The 20,870-nt window shown below is 45.3% G+C and overlaps 1 protein-coding gene across 1 annotated transcript in view; it reads right to left on the reverse strand.

The window, feature by feature from the left end:
* The window catches only part of ATAD2 (ATPase family AAA domain containing 2), a 471,993-nt gene that overhangs the window by 219,356 nt on the left and 231,767 nt on the right, over nucleotides 1-20,870 (reverse strand). The window contains exons 12-13 of the mRNA XM_029591972.1: nucleotides 19,506-19,680; nucleotides 8,825-8,913 (exon numbers count right to left, since the gene is read on the reverse strand). Of these exons, the coding sequence (XP_029447832.1) occupies nucleotides 8,825-8,913; nucleotides 19,506-19,680 (264 nt within the window). The remainder of the gene's footprint in view (nucleotides 1-8,824; nucleotides 8,914-19,505; nucleotides 19,681-20,870) is intronic.

The following is a 20,870-nucleotide window of genomic DNA, read 5'->3' on the forward strand; positions in this document are numbered from 1 at the left end:
TTACTTGCCTGGTGATTCACATATGTCACTGCTGTAACATTGTCCAAAAGGCTCCAAACCACTTGACCATGCTTAAGAAAAGCAAACTCGAGGAAGGCCTCTCTCATTGCTCTTGTTTCCAGATAACTGATGGACCATTTGGACTCTTACGAATTCCAAGTTCTCTGAACCATCTGATAGTGAATCCCCCTAACCAAACAGACTAGCATCATTTGTCATTGTCGCCCAGGTAGGAGAACAGAGGTTCGTTCCCACTTCAAGTAAGTAAATCCATGGCTCTAGCACTAAACTTTCAAAAGGGAAACTTTATGAAATGAGAAAAATAGTTAAAAAAACAAACAAAAAGACCCCAAAAAACACGAAAACAAAAAACGGAAAGGTGCAGCTACAAACTTAAAGAGTGTGCAACAGGCATGGGCATTATTTAAAAAACAACATCTTAGAAGCGCAGTCCAGATGTATTCCACGCATTAAGAAAGGTGGAACGAAAGTCAAACATTTGCCAGCATGGCTAAAAAGTGAGGTGATAAAGACTATTTTAGCCAAAAGATCTTCATTCAAAAATTGGAAGAAGGATCCATCAGAAGAAAATAGGATAAAAGCATAAGCACTGGCAACTTAAATGTAAGACAGTGGTAAGACAGGCTAAGAGAGAATTTGAAAAGAAGTTGGTTGTAGAGGCAAAAACTCATAACATTTTTTTTAAACAGATCTGAAGCAGAAAGCCTACAAGGGAGTTGGTTGGACTGTCAGATGATCGAGGGGTTAAAGGGACACTTAGGGAAGATAAGGCCATCACGGAAAGTTTAAACAAATTCTTTGTTTCTGCTAGCCAATTGGATCAAGTCTGTTTTCCCACCCCAACTGCTAATCTATTCTTATCAAAAGGGATGAAAAGCTGAGTAGATTGCCTGTGGTCTGCTGTGCATTTTAAATAGAAGGCTAAGGCCCTCTTGCAATCCAATGAGTGTAGAGCCCGTTCGCCCTGGTGTGAATGGGGCCTCGGGAAGAAGGTGGGCAGAACAATGGACTGATTTAGGTGCAAATCAGTCACCACCGTAGGCAGGAACTTGGGATCAGTCATGAAAGAATTTTGTGTAAGGCAGGTACGTAACCAAGGCCTGAAGCTCACTAACCCTGCAAACTGAGGTGATCACCACCAGGAATAGCACTTTCCAAGTGAGAAACTTCAGATCACAGGAGCGCGTAGGCTCAAAGGGAAGGCGCATGAGCCGCGCTAATACAATGTTGAGGGCCTAGGACAACAGGAGGCCAGAGGGGGGGCTTCAATTGATACAGGCCCTGCAAAACGTGATCTACTATGGGCTGAACAGAGATGGACTTGCCAGCGACAACTTGATGGTAAGCACGGACGATGCTCAGATGGACCCTGACCGAGGTGGTTTTAAGCCCAGCCTCGGAGAGGTGTCACAAATAGTCCAAGAACTTTGGAATGGGGCAGATGGCTTAGATCCATTCATATCCCTTGCACCAGACAGAAAACCTTCTCCACTTTAATTGGAAAGATTTCCTTGTGGAAGGCTTTCTGGAAGCAACGAGCACCTGAAACACATTGTCAGATAGGTCAAGGGACTGAAGGACTAGGTGCTCAACCTCCAGACCGTTAAGGCTAATGCCTGGAGGTTCAGATGGCGTAGCATGACGCGATCCTGCGTTATCAGTGTTGCGTTCATGCCTACTCTCTGCCCTCGCTCCACCCTCTCTACCTGTGTGGCAACTCCCTCTGGGTCTGAGAAACGGCTGTTGCCGCGGCGTCCTCTTGCCACGTCTCTCCAGAATCTCCGGGCTGGCCTGAAGCAGCGGATCCGCCATGTTCCTGATGATATAAGGAGGCGCGCGCGCACGCTCCAGACTTTGTACCAGCAAGGGCATCCCCCCGTAGTGACGTCATCCATTTTCACTTTAAAAGGTCTTTGTTTGCTAACCTCAAACGAGTTAGCAAGGAATTGAATCTTACTTCTTGTTTACGATTCACCCAGCTACTCTGCTTTATGTACTTACCAGGAGTACCCGCTCCACGGGGGCTCCGCTCTCTCTTTTGATTTTAGATTGCCAAAACGGGATCCGGTACTCGCTCCTCGAGAGCTTATGTCCCTGAATACTCTGAAGACTCCTTATTGCCTGGAAGCGATCGCAGACATGAACACAGTGAGTTCTATTGTATATAGGAATTGGTATGCGCTCCGCGAGGGCCCAAATTCCTATATCTCTGAAGACTCCCTTCTGTCCAAGACGTTATTCACAGGTACGGAGATCGTGAGTTATATTGGCAAGATTGCAGATAGGAACCGGCACTCGCTCCACGAGGGCCCATGTTCCTAGAATCCTTTACAGACTCTCTTCTACTCTAGAAGCCATTTCATATACAGCTATTGTGAGTTCTGATTACAGACTGTTTATAGGAATCAGTGTTCATCTACGGCTCCTATTCTTGAATATACTGAAGACTCTCTGTGGCATAGAGATCATTGCAAACATCTACTATTGTGAGTGTACCATCTTGTATCCAGTATACCTTGTCTACTCACTACTTCTAGTCTCTCTCTACAGCTCAGCAACCCAGAGATTAATTCCAGTATCAGAAGGACTTCAGCCCTGCCGGACACATCGACTCACTACTGCCACCACTGGTGGTTCAACTTCCAGTCTAATAAAGATCTATATATGTGGTGTCTATACTCCAGCCTAGTCGGTGGCTCCTCTCAGGATCCCCCAGAAGGCACTGGTGGCCTTGAGGGCACCAATGGTAGGGAAGTGCTCAATACCCCAGGCATGGGCTCGGGGAACATGGCCATGGGACCAAATGACCCGAGGGTGCCTGTGGCATGGCATATCTTCCTTCTCGGAGCACCTGATAATGGGAATTGCTCTGGAGGGCATTGGTTGCCGCTGGGGAACTGAGGGTCCCCTGGGAACTGGTTGCATCGGAAGGACACCAAGGAGGACATCCAGACGCTCTTAGCAGGGGCACCAACAGAGAAGATACAGGCTCTGGCACCGTAGGGCTAAGTGCACCACACTCTGTAACCTGTGTTCCAACACCTCCTGGAAGTCTGGGGAAGCCAGGACAGATGGAGGAGGATGAGCATTACCAGAGCTTCCTCTGAGTCCTGAGGAGGCTCGGTGCCCGGCATCGATATTGGTAAGGAATACCTGGGACTCCTGGGTTTATCAGAGGATGGGGCCTCCTCACTACAGAGTCGCTTTGGTGGTGGCATGGCAGCTGCCGATGCCACACTGGATCCAGAGCCGTGTGCAGACGGCAACCGGTGACTGTGCTTTCCCACGATGTTCGGCCCAGTCTTTCCCCGGAGCCGAGGATGCTGAAGATCCCAATGCCTTTGAGGGCCTATCACTGGCTCCTCTTTCTGGGACATCCTGCCGGGGGTGTAGAGAGGGACAAGGTATCTAAGGGCTCCCCTTGACCCACGGGTGTCGACATCCCCTATGCCGGCATGGATGGAATAGACGTTTTAGAACCAAAAACACTTCTCCATTTTGTCCAGCCGAGCACAACAGCCTTTGGGCATCATCTGATCAGCTGACATCCTTGGAATTCATGCGATGCCCCCAGGCAGAGGATGCAGACCTCATGCTGATCTGTAAGCAACATGGATCTGTAGGCACTGGGGGCACCAGTGAAAACCAGACGACGCCATGAAAATGAACCCACGAGCGATCGATGGCCGGCAGCCACCGAAAAGCGACAGGTTGGGAATAGACCACAAGGAGGCAAAAAAGAAAAAAACCTATCACGCCGAAGGGGCTCTGATCGTAGAAGCAGGATCAGACGCTAAAAAACAAGAAATTCTGAATGAGAAAACTTTGAAGAGCAGAGCTCCAAAACCATGAGACAACACACACCGCAGAAAAATAGAGATTGAAAGAGGACCCCGCATGGACGTGTGGATAGTGGCATGCTCAATGTGCTAATCAAAGTTTCTAGAAACATTGACAAACATTTTCCGTGCTGGGCTCCATCTGATGTCACCTATCTGTGAGGACTACCATCCTGCTTGTCCTAAGAGAGCAGAGGTCTACAAAATCATGAAAGGAACAGGTTAATGTAAATCAGTTATTTACACTCATAGATCATAGAAGGACTAGTGGGCACTCCATGAAGTTAGCAAGTAGCTCATTTAAAACAAATCGAAGAAAATTCTTTTTCACTCAGGGGTAGATTTTTTTTAAAAGCGCGATCGCGTACTTTTGTTTGCGCAGCAGGCGCAAACAAAAGTACGCTGGATTTTATAAGATACGCGCATAGCCGCGCGTATCCTCTAAAATCCTGGATCGGCGCGCGCAAGGCTGCCGATTTTGGGCAGCCTGCGCGTGCCGAGCCGCACAGCCTGCCTCCGTTCCCTCCCCTCACCTTCCCCTCCCTTCCTCTACCTAACCCACCCCCCCCCCCGGCCCTATCTAAACCCCCCTCTTACCTTTGTCCCTAGATTTACGCCTGCGAGAAGCAGACGTAAATCTACGCGCGCCAGTGGACTGCTGGCGCGCCGTCTTCCGATCCGGGGGCTGGTCCGGAGGCCTGGACCACGCCGGTGCCACGCCCCCGGTCCCGCCCCCGAAACGCCGCGCCATCCGGTCCCGTCCCCGACACGCCCCCTTCGAAAAACCCCGGGATCTACGTGCGTCCTGGGGCTCTGCGCGCGCCGGCGGCCTATGGAAAATAGGCGCACCGGCGCGCAAGGCCCTGCTCGCGTAAATCCAGGCGGATTTACGCGAGCAGGGCTTTTAAAATCCGCCCGTCAGTGCATAGTTAAGCTCTGGAATTTACTGCCAGAGGATGTAATTACAGCAGTTAGTGTAACTGGGTTTAAAAAAGGTTTGGATAAGTTCCTAGAGGAAAAATCCATAAACTGCTATTAATTAATAAGCAATAATAGATTAAAATGTATTTAATGTTTGGGTACTTGTCAGGTACTTGCGACTTGGATTGGCCACTGTTGGAAACAGGATACTGAACTTGATGGACCCTTGGTCTGACCCAGTATGGCATATCTTATGTTCTTATGATTCTTGATCACAAGCCACCAATTCACGCTTGTCCTGGCCTGATACAGCAACGAGCATCTCACTGAGTAAACTTGAGACTGAGAATAACATATAGACCAGGGATCCTTTGGGCGAGGATCCCAAATGGGAATCACAAAATCTTCAGTTGGGGTCACAAGTGCCTTAAATGGCAATACATTAAGGCATTCACAGCAGCAGCATTAGTAGTGGAAGTTAGTGTGGGGCCTGTGAGCTAGCACACAGAGTCACTGCAGTTTCGTAGTAACAGGAAGGAGGGACTGAGGCCATTGCAAGGCCTGGAGAGCTTATACTAGATCAAAGGTTCCATGCTGTCTCATTACTAATGTTGCTGCTGCTTGGAACTAGACATGGAACTAGTTGCACTCAGAGCTAAAAATGAAGCGAAGGGAGGGGAGTGCTAACTAAGCAGGGGCTGGTGGAGACTGCCACTGCTCCTTTCTCCTCCTCCACCACTGAACATACCCAAGAGAAAAATATTGCTCCTATCATCAACCTACCATCTCTTACCACCATCCCCTGTGGCCCAGGACAAAAAAAAGAAACAGTCACTGACCCTGGCAGGGGATTTTTGGAAGGGCTGTTTGAAGAGGGGATTAGGTATAGGAGGGAATTAGGTATAGGAGGGAATTGAGGATTAAATCAAGTGGAGGGGCTGGCTGTGGATTGTGAGAGGGGGGAACTAGAGGATGTAAGAGGAGCTGGGGGGGGGGGGGTTGTGCAAGAAGGGCTGGAGAGAAAGAGCTTTGGCTGGGAAGTAAGGGAAGGGAAAGGAAATGGGAGATGAGAGTGAGAAGGAAATGTGGAATGCGTCGAGAGAGAGGGGATGAAAGAGGATCAGCTGTGGGTGTGCGAAAAGGACTGGAGGGGGGTGGGAGAGGGAATCAGGTGGGGAGATGAGTAGAGTGGGGGAAAGAGGGGGAGCCGCTGGAAAGGAACAGGTTAAGAGAGGAGATACTCTGTAGGGAATGGAGACAGAGAGAAGATCGGCCAGGCCGAGATGGTAGAAGCTGAGAGAGAGAATCAGCAGGAGTGCGGGAATGGTCACAGTGGAGTGACTGCTGGAAGAGGACTCCTCCTCCTAATTTGTTTTGGTACTCTAAAATAAGGTCAAATTGGCAAAAAATGTAGGAAGCCCTGATCTGGACAGTAGGACTCTCTGTAAAATTCTCATACTTGGTCTCACCTAAGAAACTAAGTCTAGAGCTGCCATCATGGATCCCAAAAACCTGAAGGTAATCCCAGGCCTCTGGACCACTAACAAATCATGTACACCACCTATTCTTGTATCAACACATCTCAAGTAATCTAAGAACTGGGTGGAAATCAAATTGCTCTTGGAAAAACTGACAACCCAGTCTAGCTTTTTCAACAGTTACACTATCCTGGTTATGACTGCTTCACTTGCCAGAGTTCATTTTGCTCTGACCAGCCAATCAACTAGATAGGGATGAACTAAAATTCTTTTGATGTAAGGACATCAGAGCAGTAGCCAATCTGAAGTGAAGTTTTTGAAGTGACCTCCTAGGACTGTGAACCACAGACACTTCTGATGTTCCTCCCTTATATTTTTATTTATTTATTTTTAATTTTTATATACCGACATTCTTGTATAATATACAAATCATACCAGTTTACATTAAAATAGGAGATGCAGGAAAAAAAGTTACCTTTGTCAAATACATTTAACATTAATAACAATGAAAATTGTTAACAAGGGATAACAACTATGAAAAAAATAGGAAAAAATATAGGAATATGAAGGCACACCATATCAATCCAGTGACATTAGGAATTCCTTTCTCTCACTGCTATCACTACTGACTTCAGAGTTTCCATCCTGAAGCGAGTCACCTTCAGAGGTTTGTTTTTTGTTTTTTTTTAACTTTATGATACTGAAATTGGAACCAGTGCCCCCTTGCAAATTAGATGACCGAGTGTTAAACACATAGTCTCCCTTTTTTATACATCAGGACAAGATTCGCCATAAAAGTGAGTGGAATAGGATGGGAAAACTCCCAAGGTATAGGCAATCCCTGACTACTTCTGGAACCCACTAATTTGTTTTAATCTGGACCCATCTCCAGAAAAAGGCTGCTAACAGCCTGCCTATTCTAGAATCCGGAGCCTGGGTCCCTGATAACTTCATAAGGAATTACAAGTGCCTCCTGCAACCCTTGAACTCCAATCTTTGCCAATTCTCAGCACTCCAAGAGGACTGGGATCCACAAAACGGTCCAATCCACTTGCCCATTACAGATTTACAAGGTCTAATATGCTTCACTTCACAAAAACAGACTCCTTGGAGGACCAATTGAGATGCCCCTTTGGGTTCATACTCAGATAGCCTAGGCGCTTTAGACAACAAAGACCTTCACCATTTTCTCAAGCTCTTCTCCAAAAAGATGATCCCCTTTCAATGGTAGTTTAATCAACCTAGACTTGGGACTGCATCCCATCAACCTAGAATTGGGACTGCATCCCAATTCCTTAATCAAAGCAAGCACCGGGCTGACACAATCAAAACTATATTCCAGGCTAAAGCTCGGTCAAAACATAAGTGTCCACAAAAAACACAGACCCTTGGCACCAAGGTGCCTTCCGCAAAACTGTCCCTCATAGTTGTAAGGACCTGAAGGGCTCAAACTGCTGACCCTGGGAATGGTAAGATGAAGCCCTCCATGAGGAGCTATGCTTTTGGTGAAAAGTTGGGGAAGTAGTAGTGGTGATATTTTTCATGTATTATGGGCTTGGTTACAACCAACCAGAGGCTCACTGGGCTTGAAGGTAGACCAACCCTAGTAGCTCAGCTGTTTTAAGTACTATCAGCAAAGAGTTCTCTGCTGGCACAACGGTTTTCTCTATCCTTAGGACTAGGTCTGAAGAGGGCTGCACTGAATTCTTTCAAGCTTTTTGGATCTCACTCTTTTTTTGCCTGGTAAGGGAAGCCTTCTTGGCTATTTTGTTTGTTCTCCTGCATTACTGAAAGACAAGAAGCACAGATGTGTCAGTTATGTTACTTTAACTGTTGATGAAGTCAGCCTATTTTGCCTGCATCTTAATCAGACTCTGACAATAGTTTCCAAGTAACTTTCCTGAGCATACTGTGACAAAAATGCAAATCTGCCCTTGCCACAATACCACTGCATACTGCAGCACCAAATCAGAAGCTTGGAATACTTAAGCACAGACTCAATTTTCCAATCTCGGGACACTTCTCAAACTCACTTCTGAACATCACTGGGAAGAAAATTAAGATGATATGAAACAAGTTTTCAAACAAAATAAAAATAATCTAGCACAGTAGCTCACATTGTAGGGCTATCACTAAAGAAAAATTAGACAGGAGATAACTAAGAAAAAAATAGTCTGTTCACATTTACAGAATAGACAAAAAAATATCTAGTTGGCTGCCTCAGCACAATTCTCAATTTGTGCACGTTAAGAAAGTTTTATGCACCTTTCTGAAATCTGAGAGCTGTTCTGTCAACACCATCTGATAATACCACCACCACTTATGTGGCCATTTCAACCTGCTCGTCAACAAACAATACATGGATTTATTGAATTTTCAAATGTATACGTTGAGATATTTGAAGTTTTACTGCTTTTAAATTATAAATGGATATACCATACTTGTATTTTTAGGAGAAATTTTAAATGTAATTTAAACATGATAGTAAAAATAAAAAAAATAAGTATCAATAAAGGATAAAAAAAAAAGTATATCAAATAGAACTTTCAATGTCAAAAACATTACCTGTGAATTTGATCTTGTCTGCTAGATCGTACAGGAGCTAATCCATCTATTTCATCAAAAAAGATAATTGAAGGACGCATCTGGTAGGCCTAAAATGAAAGAAGTGTATGAATAATGCTGTGATATAGAACAGATATTTCTAACATTATAAAGGAAAATTAGTTTCTTACCTGATAATTTTCGTTTCTGTAGTAACACGGACCAGTCCAGACACCTGGGTTTTGCCTTAGCACCAGCAGATGGAGACAGAGCAAGATTTTCATTGGCTCAGCCCTGCATATATATAGCAGCGTGCCAGCCTCAGCCTCTCAGTCTTATGTTATGTCAAAGCAGAATGAGCAAACCAAACAGACTAACTAAATCGGCCCTAAAAACCCAAGGCCAAGTTCAAACCCCCAACTGGAACAAGACTCCCAGAACCAAAGGAGTAAACAATGGAACATAAAACCAAGAGTGGACTCTCCGTTACTTCAGAAGATACACGCAAACACACAGACAAACCAAGGGCGGGTCCCTGGACTGATCCGTGGTACTACAGGAACGAAAATTATCAGGTAAGAAACTAATTTTCCTTTCCCTGTACGTACCTGGATCAGTCCAGACACCAGGGACTTACCAGAGCTAACTTACCTAGGGTGGGGCCCAGAGAGTCCCGCTCAAAGAACTCCCTCACCAAAACCACCCGAAGCTGTAGCCTGAACATACAAACGATAATGCCTCGCAAAAGTATGCAACGATTTCCAAGTAGCCGCCCGACAAATTTCCTGAGGTGACACTTGTGAGGATTCCGCCCAAGAGGTGGCCTGAGACCACGTCGAATGAGCCAGAATACCCACAGGGGGAGGTTTCCCCCATAGTAAGTATGTGGTGCCAATGGCTTCCTTGAGCTACCGAGCGATTGTAGTCTTGGAGGCCGCACTTCCCCTCTTGCGACCCGTACACAAAACAAACAAATGATCAGAAATGCGAAAGGGATTCGTAACCTCAAGATACCGCAGTAAGGCCCTGCGAACATCCAGTTTACGTAAATCTCGCGCCCTAGGATCTGACCGCTCCTCTTCTGGAAAAGAGGGACGCTCCACCGATTGATTCAAGTGAAAAGCCGACACTATCTTAGGTAAAAAGGAAGTGACTGTCCGTAGAGAGACCCCGGAATCCGAGATACTCAAGAACGGCTCCCGACAGGACAAAGCTTGCAATTCCGAAACTCGCCGAGCTGAAGTGATCGCGATGAGGAACATCACTTTTAAAGTAAGATCCTTTAACGTCGCCCGCTTAAGAGGTTCAAAGGGTGATAAACATAAGGCCGAAAGCACCTAATTGAGGTTCCAGGACGGACAAGGGTGGCGTACGGGAGGACGTAAATGCTTAGCCCCTCGAAGAAAACGCGCGATATCCAGATGTAGAGCCAAAGACACTACTTGAACCTTTCCTCTAAGACAACCGAGCGCTGCCACCTGGACCCGAAGGGTACTACAAGAAAGTCCTTTCGAGAGACCCACCTGAAGGAAAGCTAGGATATGAGAAACCGCAGCCTTCATGGGATCCACCCCGTGATCTCTACACCAGTCCTCAAACACTGACCAGACCCGCACATAGGCCAAGGACGTAGACTGCTTCCTAGACCGCAACAGCGTGGCTATAACCGCATCCGAATATCCTTTCGCCATCAAACGTTGCCTCTCAAAAGCCATGCCGCGAGACAAAAGTGATCCGCCGCCTCTAAACAAACGGGGCCCTGACGAAGCAGAGCCGGGAAGTCCCGAAACCGAATGGGCGGCTTGACCACTAACAGCAGGAGATCCACAAACCACGGCCGCCGAGGCCATTCCGGTGCTACCAGGATCACGTCCGTGGGATGCAGTTCTACACGTCGAAGCACCTTGCCGATCAGAGGCCACGGAGGGAAAATGTACAGTAGCACATCTGTGGGCCATGGCAGCACCAATGCATCCACCCCTTTGGCCCCTCTTTCTCTCCGACGGCTGTAAAATCGCGGAGCCTTTGTGTTCTGAAACGTGGCCATCAGATCCATGTGAGGCGTGCCCCACCTGCTGCAGATGAGTTGGAAAGCTTCCTCTGCTAGTTCCTATTCCCCAGGATCTAGGAGATGTCGACTGAGGAAGTCCGCCTGAATATTGTCTACCCCAGCGATGTGAGAAGCCGCAATGCTGCTGAGATTCTTCTCTGCCCAGTACATCAAGGGCTGCGCTTCCGTCGCCACCAGCTGACTCCGTGTCCCGCCCTGGCGATTGATGTACGCTACCGTAGTTGCATTGACGGACAACATTCTAACCGCCTTCCCCTGAATCAATGGAAAAAAGGCGTGAAGCGCCAAAGCTACTGCCCTAGTCTCCAAGAGATTTATGGACCACTGAGACTGCGCTCGGGACCACCTGCCCTGCACCGAATGCCCAAGACAGACCACTCCCCAGCCGGAAAGACTGGCGTCCGTGGTGACCACCGTCCATTCGGGCATCACTAGAGACACTCCAGACGTCAAGTGATCCGACACGAGCCACCAAGGGAGACTGGCCCTCGCCTGGTGCGTAAGCGAAAGCGGGAGGTGGAATTGTTCCGACACAGGCTTCCAGCGGGACAGTAATGCTGACTGCAACGGTCGTAGATGCGCGAAAGCCCAGGGCACCAAAGTTATCGTGGACACCATGGATCCCAAGACCTGCAGATAATCCCGCACTCGAGGCATCGATAAGGACAAGAGACAGTGCACCTGAGACTGCAGCTTGACCACCCTCTCCTGGGTGAGAAATACTTTTCCTTGCTTCGTATCGAATAGCGCCCCCAGAAATTCCAAGGACTGAGAAGGGGTCAAGTGACTCTTGGCAAGATTGACCAACCACCCGAGAGAGCGCAAGAGCTGTAGAACCCTGGCGACTGCCTTCCGACACAGCAACTCCGACTTCGCCCGAATCAACCAATCGTCCAAGTAGGGATGCACCAGAAACCCTTCTCTCCTGAGTTGAGCCGCCACTTTGGTGAACGTGCGCGGCGTGGTGGCGAGACCGAACGGAAGAGCTTGGAATTGATAATGCATGCCCAGGATGCAGAATCTGAGAAACCTCTGATAAGACTGCTGAATTCCTACGTGCAGACAGGCTTCCGTGAGATCCAAGGAGGCCAGAAATTCGCCGGGACGAACCGAGGCGACCACCGACCGGATCGTTTCCATTTTGAATCGTGGAATCCGTAGACACCTGTTGACCCCCTTTAAGTCCAGGATCGGTCTGAAGGTTCCCTCTTTCTTGGGCACTACGAAGTAAATGGAGTATTGCCCCGTGCGTCGCTGTCCGGGAGGCACGGGAGTGATTGCCCCCAAGTCTTCTAGGTGCTGCAGAGTGTCCTGCACTGCCTCGTGCTTCTCTCAATATTCGCAAGGGGAAACGAGAAACTTGTCTGTGGGGATCTGTACAAAATCTAAAGCGTAACCTTGACTTATCACGGTGAGGACCCACTGGTCCGACATTATCTTGGCCCATTCCTCGACAAAAAGCGACAGCCTGGCCCCCACGATTGGGACCAGGCGAGGAACCTGCCCCTGAGGAACGGGCCACACGATCCTCATTGGGAAGCCTTAGCCCCCGTTCCCGCTGGGGCCCCGCTCTGCCTCCCAAAACGTCTGCCACGAAAGGACTGCGGCCACGACGACTGTCGCGCCGAGCTTGAACGGTAGGACGTACCAGACGATCTCACTGGTCTAGATTTCCTATTCCCTCGAAACCGGTGCTTATTGGAATAGGAACTCCTAGGCCGAGGCCTGTCCTCCGGTAATCGAAAAGCCCTGTTTTCTCCTAGAGATTGCATGAGATCATCCAACTGTTTGCCAAACAACAACTTCCCCTTGAAGGGGAGGGAACCAAGGTGGGCCATTGACGAACCATCTGCCGCCCAATTCCGAAGCCATAAAAGATGCGCTGAAACCACCGAAACCATAGATCTTGCAGACGTGCGCAGAAGATCATACAAGGCATCCGCACTGTAAGCGATCACCGCCTCCAGACGATCCGCTTGAGCAGCTTCTGCCTCAGAGCCCTTCATTGGCTAGAAGCTGTTGCGCCCAGCGCAGGCCCGCCCTCAAGGCAAAATTACTGCATATAGCTGCTCGGACCCCCAAAGCCGAGACCTCAAACACTTTCTTAAGTTGGAGTTCAAGCTTTCTATCCTGTAAGTCCTTGAGGGCAGTAGCCCCTGTAACTGGAATCGTCGATCTCTTCGTCACGGCCGACATCGCTGAGTCCACTCTAGGGAGGCGGAGAATCTCCAGCGCTTCCTCTGGTAATGGGTATAATTTATCCATGGCCTTACTGACCTTCAGCCCGAGTTCCGGAGTATCCCATTCCCGGAACAAGATATCCGTCGCCGAATAATGAAATGGGAATGCGACTGATGGACCACTGAGGCCCAACAAAACCGGGTCCATCTTGGTTCCCGGTCGGGACTCCACTGGGGGCACTTCCAAGCAGAGTTCCTGAAGAATGGCTGGAATAAGTGGAGCCAGCTCCTCCTTTTTAAAGAGGCGAATGACCTTAGGGTCGTCCCCTGCTACTGCTGGGGAACCTTTAGTGGTACCAGCCTTCGCTGGCACGTCTCCTTCCGCTTCGCCAGTACCCCCCCGGGCTCAGAGAGCGGATCCACCTCGTCTTGAGACGTGGACTCTGTGTCCGAGTCCTGGGGAACTGACCTGAGACGTCTCTTATCCTTTGGCGGGTTGGAGCCCTTCCTGGACTCATCTCTGGAACGCCTCTTTATTTATATATACATTTATTTATTTATTTATTTATTTATTTATTTATTTAAATCTTTTCTATACTGTCGTTAAGAAGGATCCATCACAACAGTTTACAATAGGGCACATAAAGTAAGGATGCTGAGATATATTAATTTACACAGGTGCTGTAATGATTCGGTACATAGTTTTCTCAATGATATAATTGGTTTGTGTTACAATACTGTCCAGGAATTATCAGTTTAAAAACAATTCTAACTTTATAAGTGTCAACTTCTCTTCTGGTGAAGAACGAGAAGGTAGAATAAAAACAGATAGAACTATCGCTACACACCTTATTTTTTCATATCTCTCACTTCGCCTGCCTCACTGTTTCCCCTTCTCTGTTTGGTAGGCTTGCTTGAATAGCCAGGTTTTTAAGCCTTTTCTGAAGGTTTTGTTGTCTTTTTGCAACCTTAACTCTAGTGGCATGGTGTTCCACAGTGTGGGTCCTGCCAAGGATAGTGCTCTCTCTCTCACTTGAGTTAGTCTTGCTGTCTTAATTGATGGGATCATAAGGAGTGCTTTATTCGCTGAGCTTAGGTTTCTGTTTGGTACATGTACGCGGAGGGCTGTGTTAAGCCATTCCGCTTTTTCGTTAAGTATTTATTTATGTAAGATGCAAAGTGTTTTGTATTGTATTCTCTGCTCAACAGGTAACCAGTGTAACTCGGCTAGGGTTTTGGTGATGTGGTCTCTCTTGTTTTTATCGGTCAAAATTCTTGCAGCAGTGTTTTATAAAATTTGTAGTGGTCTGAGTGAGGTGTATGGTAAGCCTAGTAGTAGCGCATTACAGTAGTCGATGCTTGCAAAAATCAATGCTTGTAGGACTGAACGAATGTTCTTTGGCGTTAGAAGTGGTTTGAGTCTTCTGAGTACCATAAGTTTAGCGTATCCTTCTCTAACTTTTAAGGATATATGCTGTTTTAAGTTTAATTCGGAGTCAATTATAACTCCTAGGTTCCGTACTTTCTCCGCTAGCTCAATCTTTTGGTTGTTTTTGAGTGTAATAGTGTTTTGAATGATCTCTGTCTTTTTGCGTTCTAGATGTAGGAATTCTGTTTTCTCTATGTTGATTACTAGCTCCATTTGGTTTAGTAATTGTTTTATGATGTCAAGGTACATGTTAGCGATATTTAATGTTTTTTCAATAGTTTCATCTATGGGAAGTATTAGCTGTATATCATCAGCGTATATAGAGTGTGTTATGCCAGCCCGGCTAGTAGGTGGCATAAAGGTAACAGGTATATGTTAAAGAGTTTAGCAGATAGAGCTGACCCCTGTGGTACTTCAGTTTGTAGGTGTATTTTTTCTGACATTACGTCTTTGATTTGAACTTGGAAATATCTGTTACTTAGATATGATCTGAACCATTTTATAGTTATGTTACTCAATCCTATTTCCTCTAGTCTATTTAAAAGTATGTCGTGATTTACAGTGTCAAATGCTGCTGATAAGTCCAGCATCACTAAAATATAGTGTTTGCCATTGTCAAAACCTCTCATGATGTTGTCTGTTAGTGTTAGCAGTAGTGTTTCTGTACTATAGTGTTTTCTAAAGCCATGTTGTGATGGATATAAGATGTTGTTATTCTCTAAGTGCTCCGCTAGTTGCTTTTGTATAGTTTTTTCGATTAATTTGGCAATTAGTGGTAGGTTTGATACAGGTCTGTAATTGCTCAGATTGAGCGGGTCGGTGTTCTTTTTTTTTTTAAATTGGATTAACAATTGCCCCTTTTAGATTATCTGGAATGATTCCTTCCTCTAGCGAGAGATTCACTATCTTTGTTAATGTTGGGGATACTGTATTGGCTACTTTTTTTATTTCAGTGGTTGGTATTGTGTCAAATGGTTGAGGGGCGGGGTTTAGTTTTCTTAGCATAGACTCAATTTCTATTTCAGATACCATATCAAATGTCTTCCATTGTTCAACGTCTCTTTTTTTCATTTTGATTTCCTGTTTTGTTGTATCTGGAATCTTTGTTTTTAGATTGTTGATCTTGTCACTGAAAAAGTTGGCTATTTCATTGCATTTATTTACTGGTAGGTTTAGTGGGGAGTTGGATTTGTCATTAGTGAGATCTCTAACGATGGAAAATAAGGTTCTAGGGTTGTTAGCATATTTCTCTATTTTAGTGTCGTTTAACTGTTTTTTTGCATTGAGAATTATTTGTTTGTAAAAGGCTAGGTATTTTCTGTACTTGGTTAGGTTATCGGTGTTTTTATTTTTTCTCCATTCTTTTTCTTTCTTTCTTAGGTTCCTTTTGACTTCTTTTATTTTTTCATTGTGCCAGGAGTTTGTTTGTTTGTTTAGGTTCTTTGACGTTAATGTATCTTGTTGGGTTTATCTCATCGGCTAGGTTATTGGTTGTTTGCATCCATGTTGTGGCTGCGGAGCAGCAGTTGGAGTAGTCTAATTTTGTTAGTTTTTCTTCTAACTTGTTTTTTAGTACTTCAGAATTATAGGGTGGTCGATATTTAAATTTAATGGGCTTACTTTTTTCTTGTGTTAGAGGTTCAATGAATTTCAGGTTGGATTTTATGAGGAAGTGATCCGACCAGGGGATGGGTGTGTAGTCGGTTTTCAAGTGTTCTAAGTGAGTGTAGTTAATGAATGATATGTCAAGAGAGTGACCTGCTTTGTGCGTGGGTTTGTCAGTTGTTAGAGTGAAACCTAGTGCAGTCATAAAGTCCAATAGTGTTTGGCAGGTGTTGGATAATGGCTTTGTGTCTATGTGAAGGTTGAAATCACCTAGTACAATGGTGGGTTTTGATGTATTTAAATGTGTGGTTAGGAATTCAATTAGAGGGGAGATGTTTGTTTCAAGTAGGCTTGGTGGGCAGTATATTAGGCAAATTTGTAGATTAATAGTGTCAAAGAGGGCGATTTCATGGTTTCTCAGTGGAGTGGTTGGTATCAGTTTACATTTAAGTTTTTTTTTCAATTATTAGCATTAGCCCTCCCCTTCTTTTGTTTATTCTAGGGATTGAGAAGATATTGTAGTTCCTGTGAGCTATTTGATTCTTTAGTACTGTGTCTGAATGTTTTAGCCAGGATTCGGTGATTGCAATAAAATTTGGCTTTGTATCATAGAGCAGATCTGTAATGATTGGGAATTTTTTTGTGATGGATTGTGCGTTCACTAAAAGAAAGGACTTCAGTCCTAGTCCCCCCGAAGTCAGCTTCCTACCTGACTTTTTCCTCAGGACTTTGTTCTTCAGGACCTTTTGTAACAACAGCACCAAGTCCGAGGAAAAAGACGAGGCTGAAGAACAGGAAGCCTCATCAAGGCCATCTTCAGACAGAGGAGAGACAGCCCCCCCCCCCCGGGGCATCCCCCCGGGATGGCCGCTGTTGAGGAGAAAGCGCAGGAGGCACCGGAGCCTCCCCCAGAGCCGCCCGCGTGGCCTCTTGAAAAGTTTCTAAAATGGCTGCCGTTCCCGCACTAAGCGGGAACGGCTCTGCACTCGCTGAGGTGATGCTATCCTTGCGCTGCGGCGAACGCGGCGCCCGAGACCGGCCTCCCCGACCAGCCCCCGACGGCCCTTCACTGCCCGGTTCACAATTAGCGCAAATTCCGTCGTGAGACACGCGCGCAGAGCCGCACTTGCGACAAACTGACCCCCGCGGCATCGGACTCCCCCCCCGCCGAACACCTCCAACGAATAAAAACAAAAAACGAGGCGAAATAAAATTAAAACAAGCAGCGGAGAGTCTGCGCGCAGAGTAAAAAACAAAGCAATTTTTTTTTTTTTTTTTTACTTGCCGGCACTGTCACAGGTACTGGACTCCTGCTCCAGTAGGGGTGAGTGAACCGGGCTCCCCGGTGTCACCCCCGATGCTGCTAACCGGATAGGCCGGGTCCTCGACCCTTAGCAGCAGCCTCGACCAGGGGGGGGATGGTCCCCATAGAACTTTCAACCCCCCTGAGAGGAACTCACGGCACGGGACAGGCTTCCAAATTCTTCTTCCTTCTTCAAAACCTTTTTTTTTTTTTTATACCCTCAGAAAAAAACCTGACTAAAAAACTAACACTACCACAACACCAACTTTCACAGAGACTGAGGCTTAGCAACTGCACCATCTGCTGGAGACAGAGTAAGACTGAGAGGCTGAGGCTGGCACACTGCTATATATATGCAGGGCTGAGCCAATCAAAATCTTGCTCTGTCTCCATCTGCTGGTGCGGAGGCAAAACCCAGGTGTCTGGACTGATCCAGGTACGTACAGGGAACAAGACTTGTAACTTATTTTATTCATAAACATTTGATATTCCACCTTTTTCCAAGACAGTCTCAAAGTGGATTACAATCAAAATTACAATTAGTTAAATCCCAATTTACAATTATCGCAGGAGCAGTGACAATGAAGGAGGAGACAGATATGAACAGATAACGAGGTATCTTAATGTCGTTGGCTGGGGTACATTATACCATAATTAGTGACATAAATTAAATAGAAATTTTTATTGTATACAAAAAATTTTTTCCAAACACTTCAATACATTTTACAATATTTATTTTTTTTTATCGGATACATCTAGTGAATATCAAATTTTCAAAAAACACATTCATTAAAAAATACCTCTTGCAAACAGCTGTGAGACGGGTTGTAAGAACGCTGAGAAGATGGAAGCGTCTTTTGTGATTTTTTTGGTGAAAGGAAGTAAGATACGAAAGTAAAATTGTGGTATGGACCCGTTGAAAGATTGGGAGTGCAGCACTTTGGCAAAAACAAAGGTGAAATTGTGGAGGACTTTTGCCTATCCTCGGAGTGGAAGAATTAAGATAAACTGAAAAGAGAGGGAGGATACATTTGGGTGAATTGTTGGAGAAGATCGTTGAATACTGGTGTTAGTAATGATTCACATCATGCTCCCCTGAAGAAGCCTATTGAGTGGCAAAACATGTTGGGAGTATAAAGGGAATGTAAAAGGAAGCATCAATTTGTGGGAAATGGTGTTATAAAGAGAGAGTGCAAATTGTTATAGAGATTTTTTTAAACTGTATGGATTTGTGTATGAATGGTAGTTTTAAATGACTGTTTTGGAAAAATTGATATTTACTCGATGTATCCAATAAAGAACAAATATTGTAAAATGTATTGAAGTGTTTGAAAAACATTTTTGTACAATAAAATTTTTTAATTAATTTATATGTCACTAATTATGGTATAATGTATGATGTGATATATTTTTATAATTGCCAATTTTTTGAATCTTATTGACTGGGGTACAGCAGAATTTGTGACAAATCATTGGTCTGCTTGATAGATTAGAGTGTAAGAAGAGACAGGTAAGGGTGCAGATGCATAAACAAAGCAGGCATCAAGTGTACAAGTGTCATTACATAAGAAAGCTTCTGGGAATAGATAATGTGGTCTCATGATCGATAACTCTGATATTTGTCATATGAAGGGAAGTCTCTGCCATTGAATCTATGAGAAAGCCTGACCATATAGCCAATCCTTGATTTGCTTCCAGAAGATAATGTGCCTTGCTTCAAGATGAAGTGGTATTGGTAACTTGTTCCATAGTTTTGAGGCACAGTAGCTTAATGCATATACTCTTGTACACGTTAATCAGGCAGAAATCAAGAAGCAAAGATAGTTCTCTGTGGGCGTGTAGGAGAATAGAAACTGGGAGAGAAACTCGGGGGCCAATTTGTTCACACATTTAAAAGACAAAGAAAAGTTTTGAATTGTATCCTATACTCAACTAGCAGTCAATGTAGCTTCCTTAAGATTGGCCATGTATGGCCTTGCTGCTTTGGCCCCAACCAAAAATCTGGCACCTGTACTCTAACAGCTGGAGGAGTTTAACTGAGATGCTGCTAAATAGAAAGTTACAGTAGTCAATGTAGCTGGTGATTAACACATGAACAACAGTAGAAAGATTACCTGATCAAATAATAATCGCAGCTGTCGCTCAGATTCTCCAACCCATTTACTCAGACAATCTGCACCTTTTCGCATAAAGAAGGCAACTCTTCTGTCACCCTGACTGCACTCATTGGAAAGTGCTCTGGCAACCAGGGTCTTACCAGTACCTGGAGGACCATAGAACAAGCAGCCCCTGAAAAAGGTAAAGCCTTTTTACTTCAGCTTGCAAAAATAAGTTAAGACCAGAAAATTCAGCACCTAAGCATGATTTGCAAACCATAGTGGACAGCTCATGAAAAGTAACACTAAGGCACTGTTGGGGGAAAAACCATTGTATTAAAAACAACCCCCCGAAAAAAACCATTTCCTTTCTACTACAAAAAAAACCCTTCCAGAACCTCAGCCCATAAAATTAGGATATCACAGGAGGACAATACTATATGTGACAGTGGTAATACCACCCAGTTTTGCAATAGCATTTCTTTTCTAAATAGCCCCTACTTCATCGATTACAAATCTGCATGCTACCATAAACAATGATACACTGCATTACTTAAGTCTTTCCATTTCCTGATCTGAACAGATATCAAACTCACTCCTACCCATCAAGGGAAAAAATAAAAATGGATCAAATATCAAGTCTCCAAAACACAGCTGGGTTTGGGGGATCACGCTTTAACACTGTGGGGAGAGAACCACGTTCGGAACCATCATTTGTTGGGGGCTGATTAAGCCTTCGTGAGCCATAGATGTGGTATGCTCAGGGTGAGTCAAGGAGGGAAACCAGCTGCTGTGATGGTGGTGGTGGCTCCTGAGAATCTCAGAGCTCATGCCCTTCCAGTCCAAGTCAACAAGGGTTTTTAAAGTAATTTGGGTGAAGAAGAAATCAAAGTTGTAGAGTAAAAAGAGGGAAAAACCTACCAAACAATATCTAGAAAACTGAATGGATGTTTGATCCATTCTCAACAGCCCATTTCAAATCACTATTTTTAGGTGTAGCTTTAGGAACAAACTAATTTCTTCATCATAGGTTACAAACACAGGGAGCCAGATATTCAAAAGAAAACAAAACAAACAAAAAAAAAAAAACTTAGCCAGAAAAATTGAATATCCAGCTATGGTCAGCAGGCATCACTTAGCCAGATAAGTGATGGCTAAGTTTTAAGCTGGATAACTCAGGGGCGGGGAATGAGCCGTTTGGGGAGGAGGGTCAAGTTAGATAAATTAACCAGCAAACTTCGATAATCTGAGTTAGCCAGATAATTTATCCAGCTAACTCTGGTCAGACCACAGGGCTGTCCTAAAGTTAGCCAGAAAATCTTAGCCAGCTAACTTTGAAAGCTGGATATATTCAGCAGTGCTGCTGAATATACTGGCTAAGTT

Source organism: Rhinatrema bivittatum, chromosome 2 (genome assembly GCF_901001135.1).
Source record: "Rhinatrema bivittatum chromosome 2, aRhiBiv1.1, whole genome shotgun sequence".
In the NCBI taxonomy this organism is placed as follows: Eukaryota; Metazoa; Chordata; class Amphibia; order Gymnophiona; family Rhinatrematidae; genus Rhinatrema; species Rhinatrema bivittatum.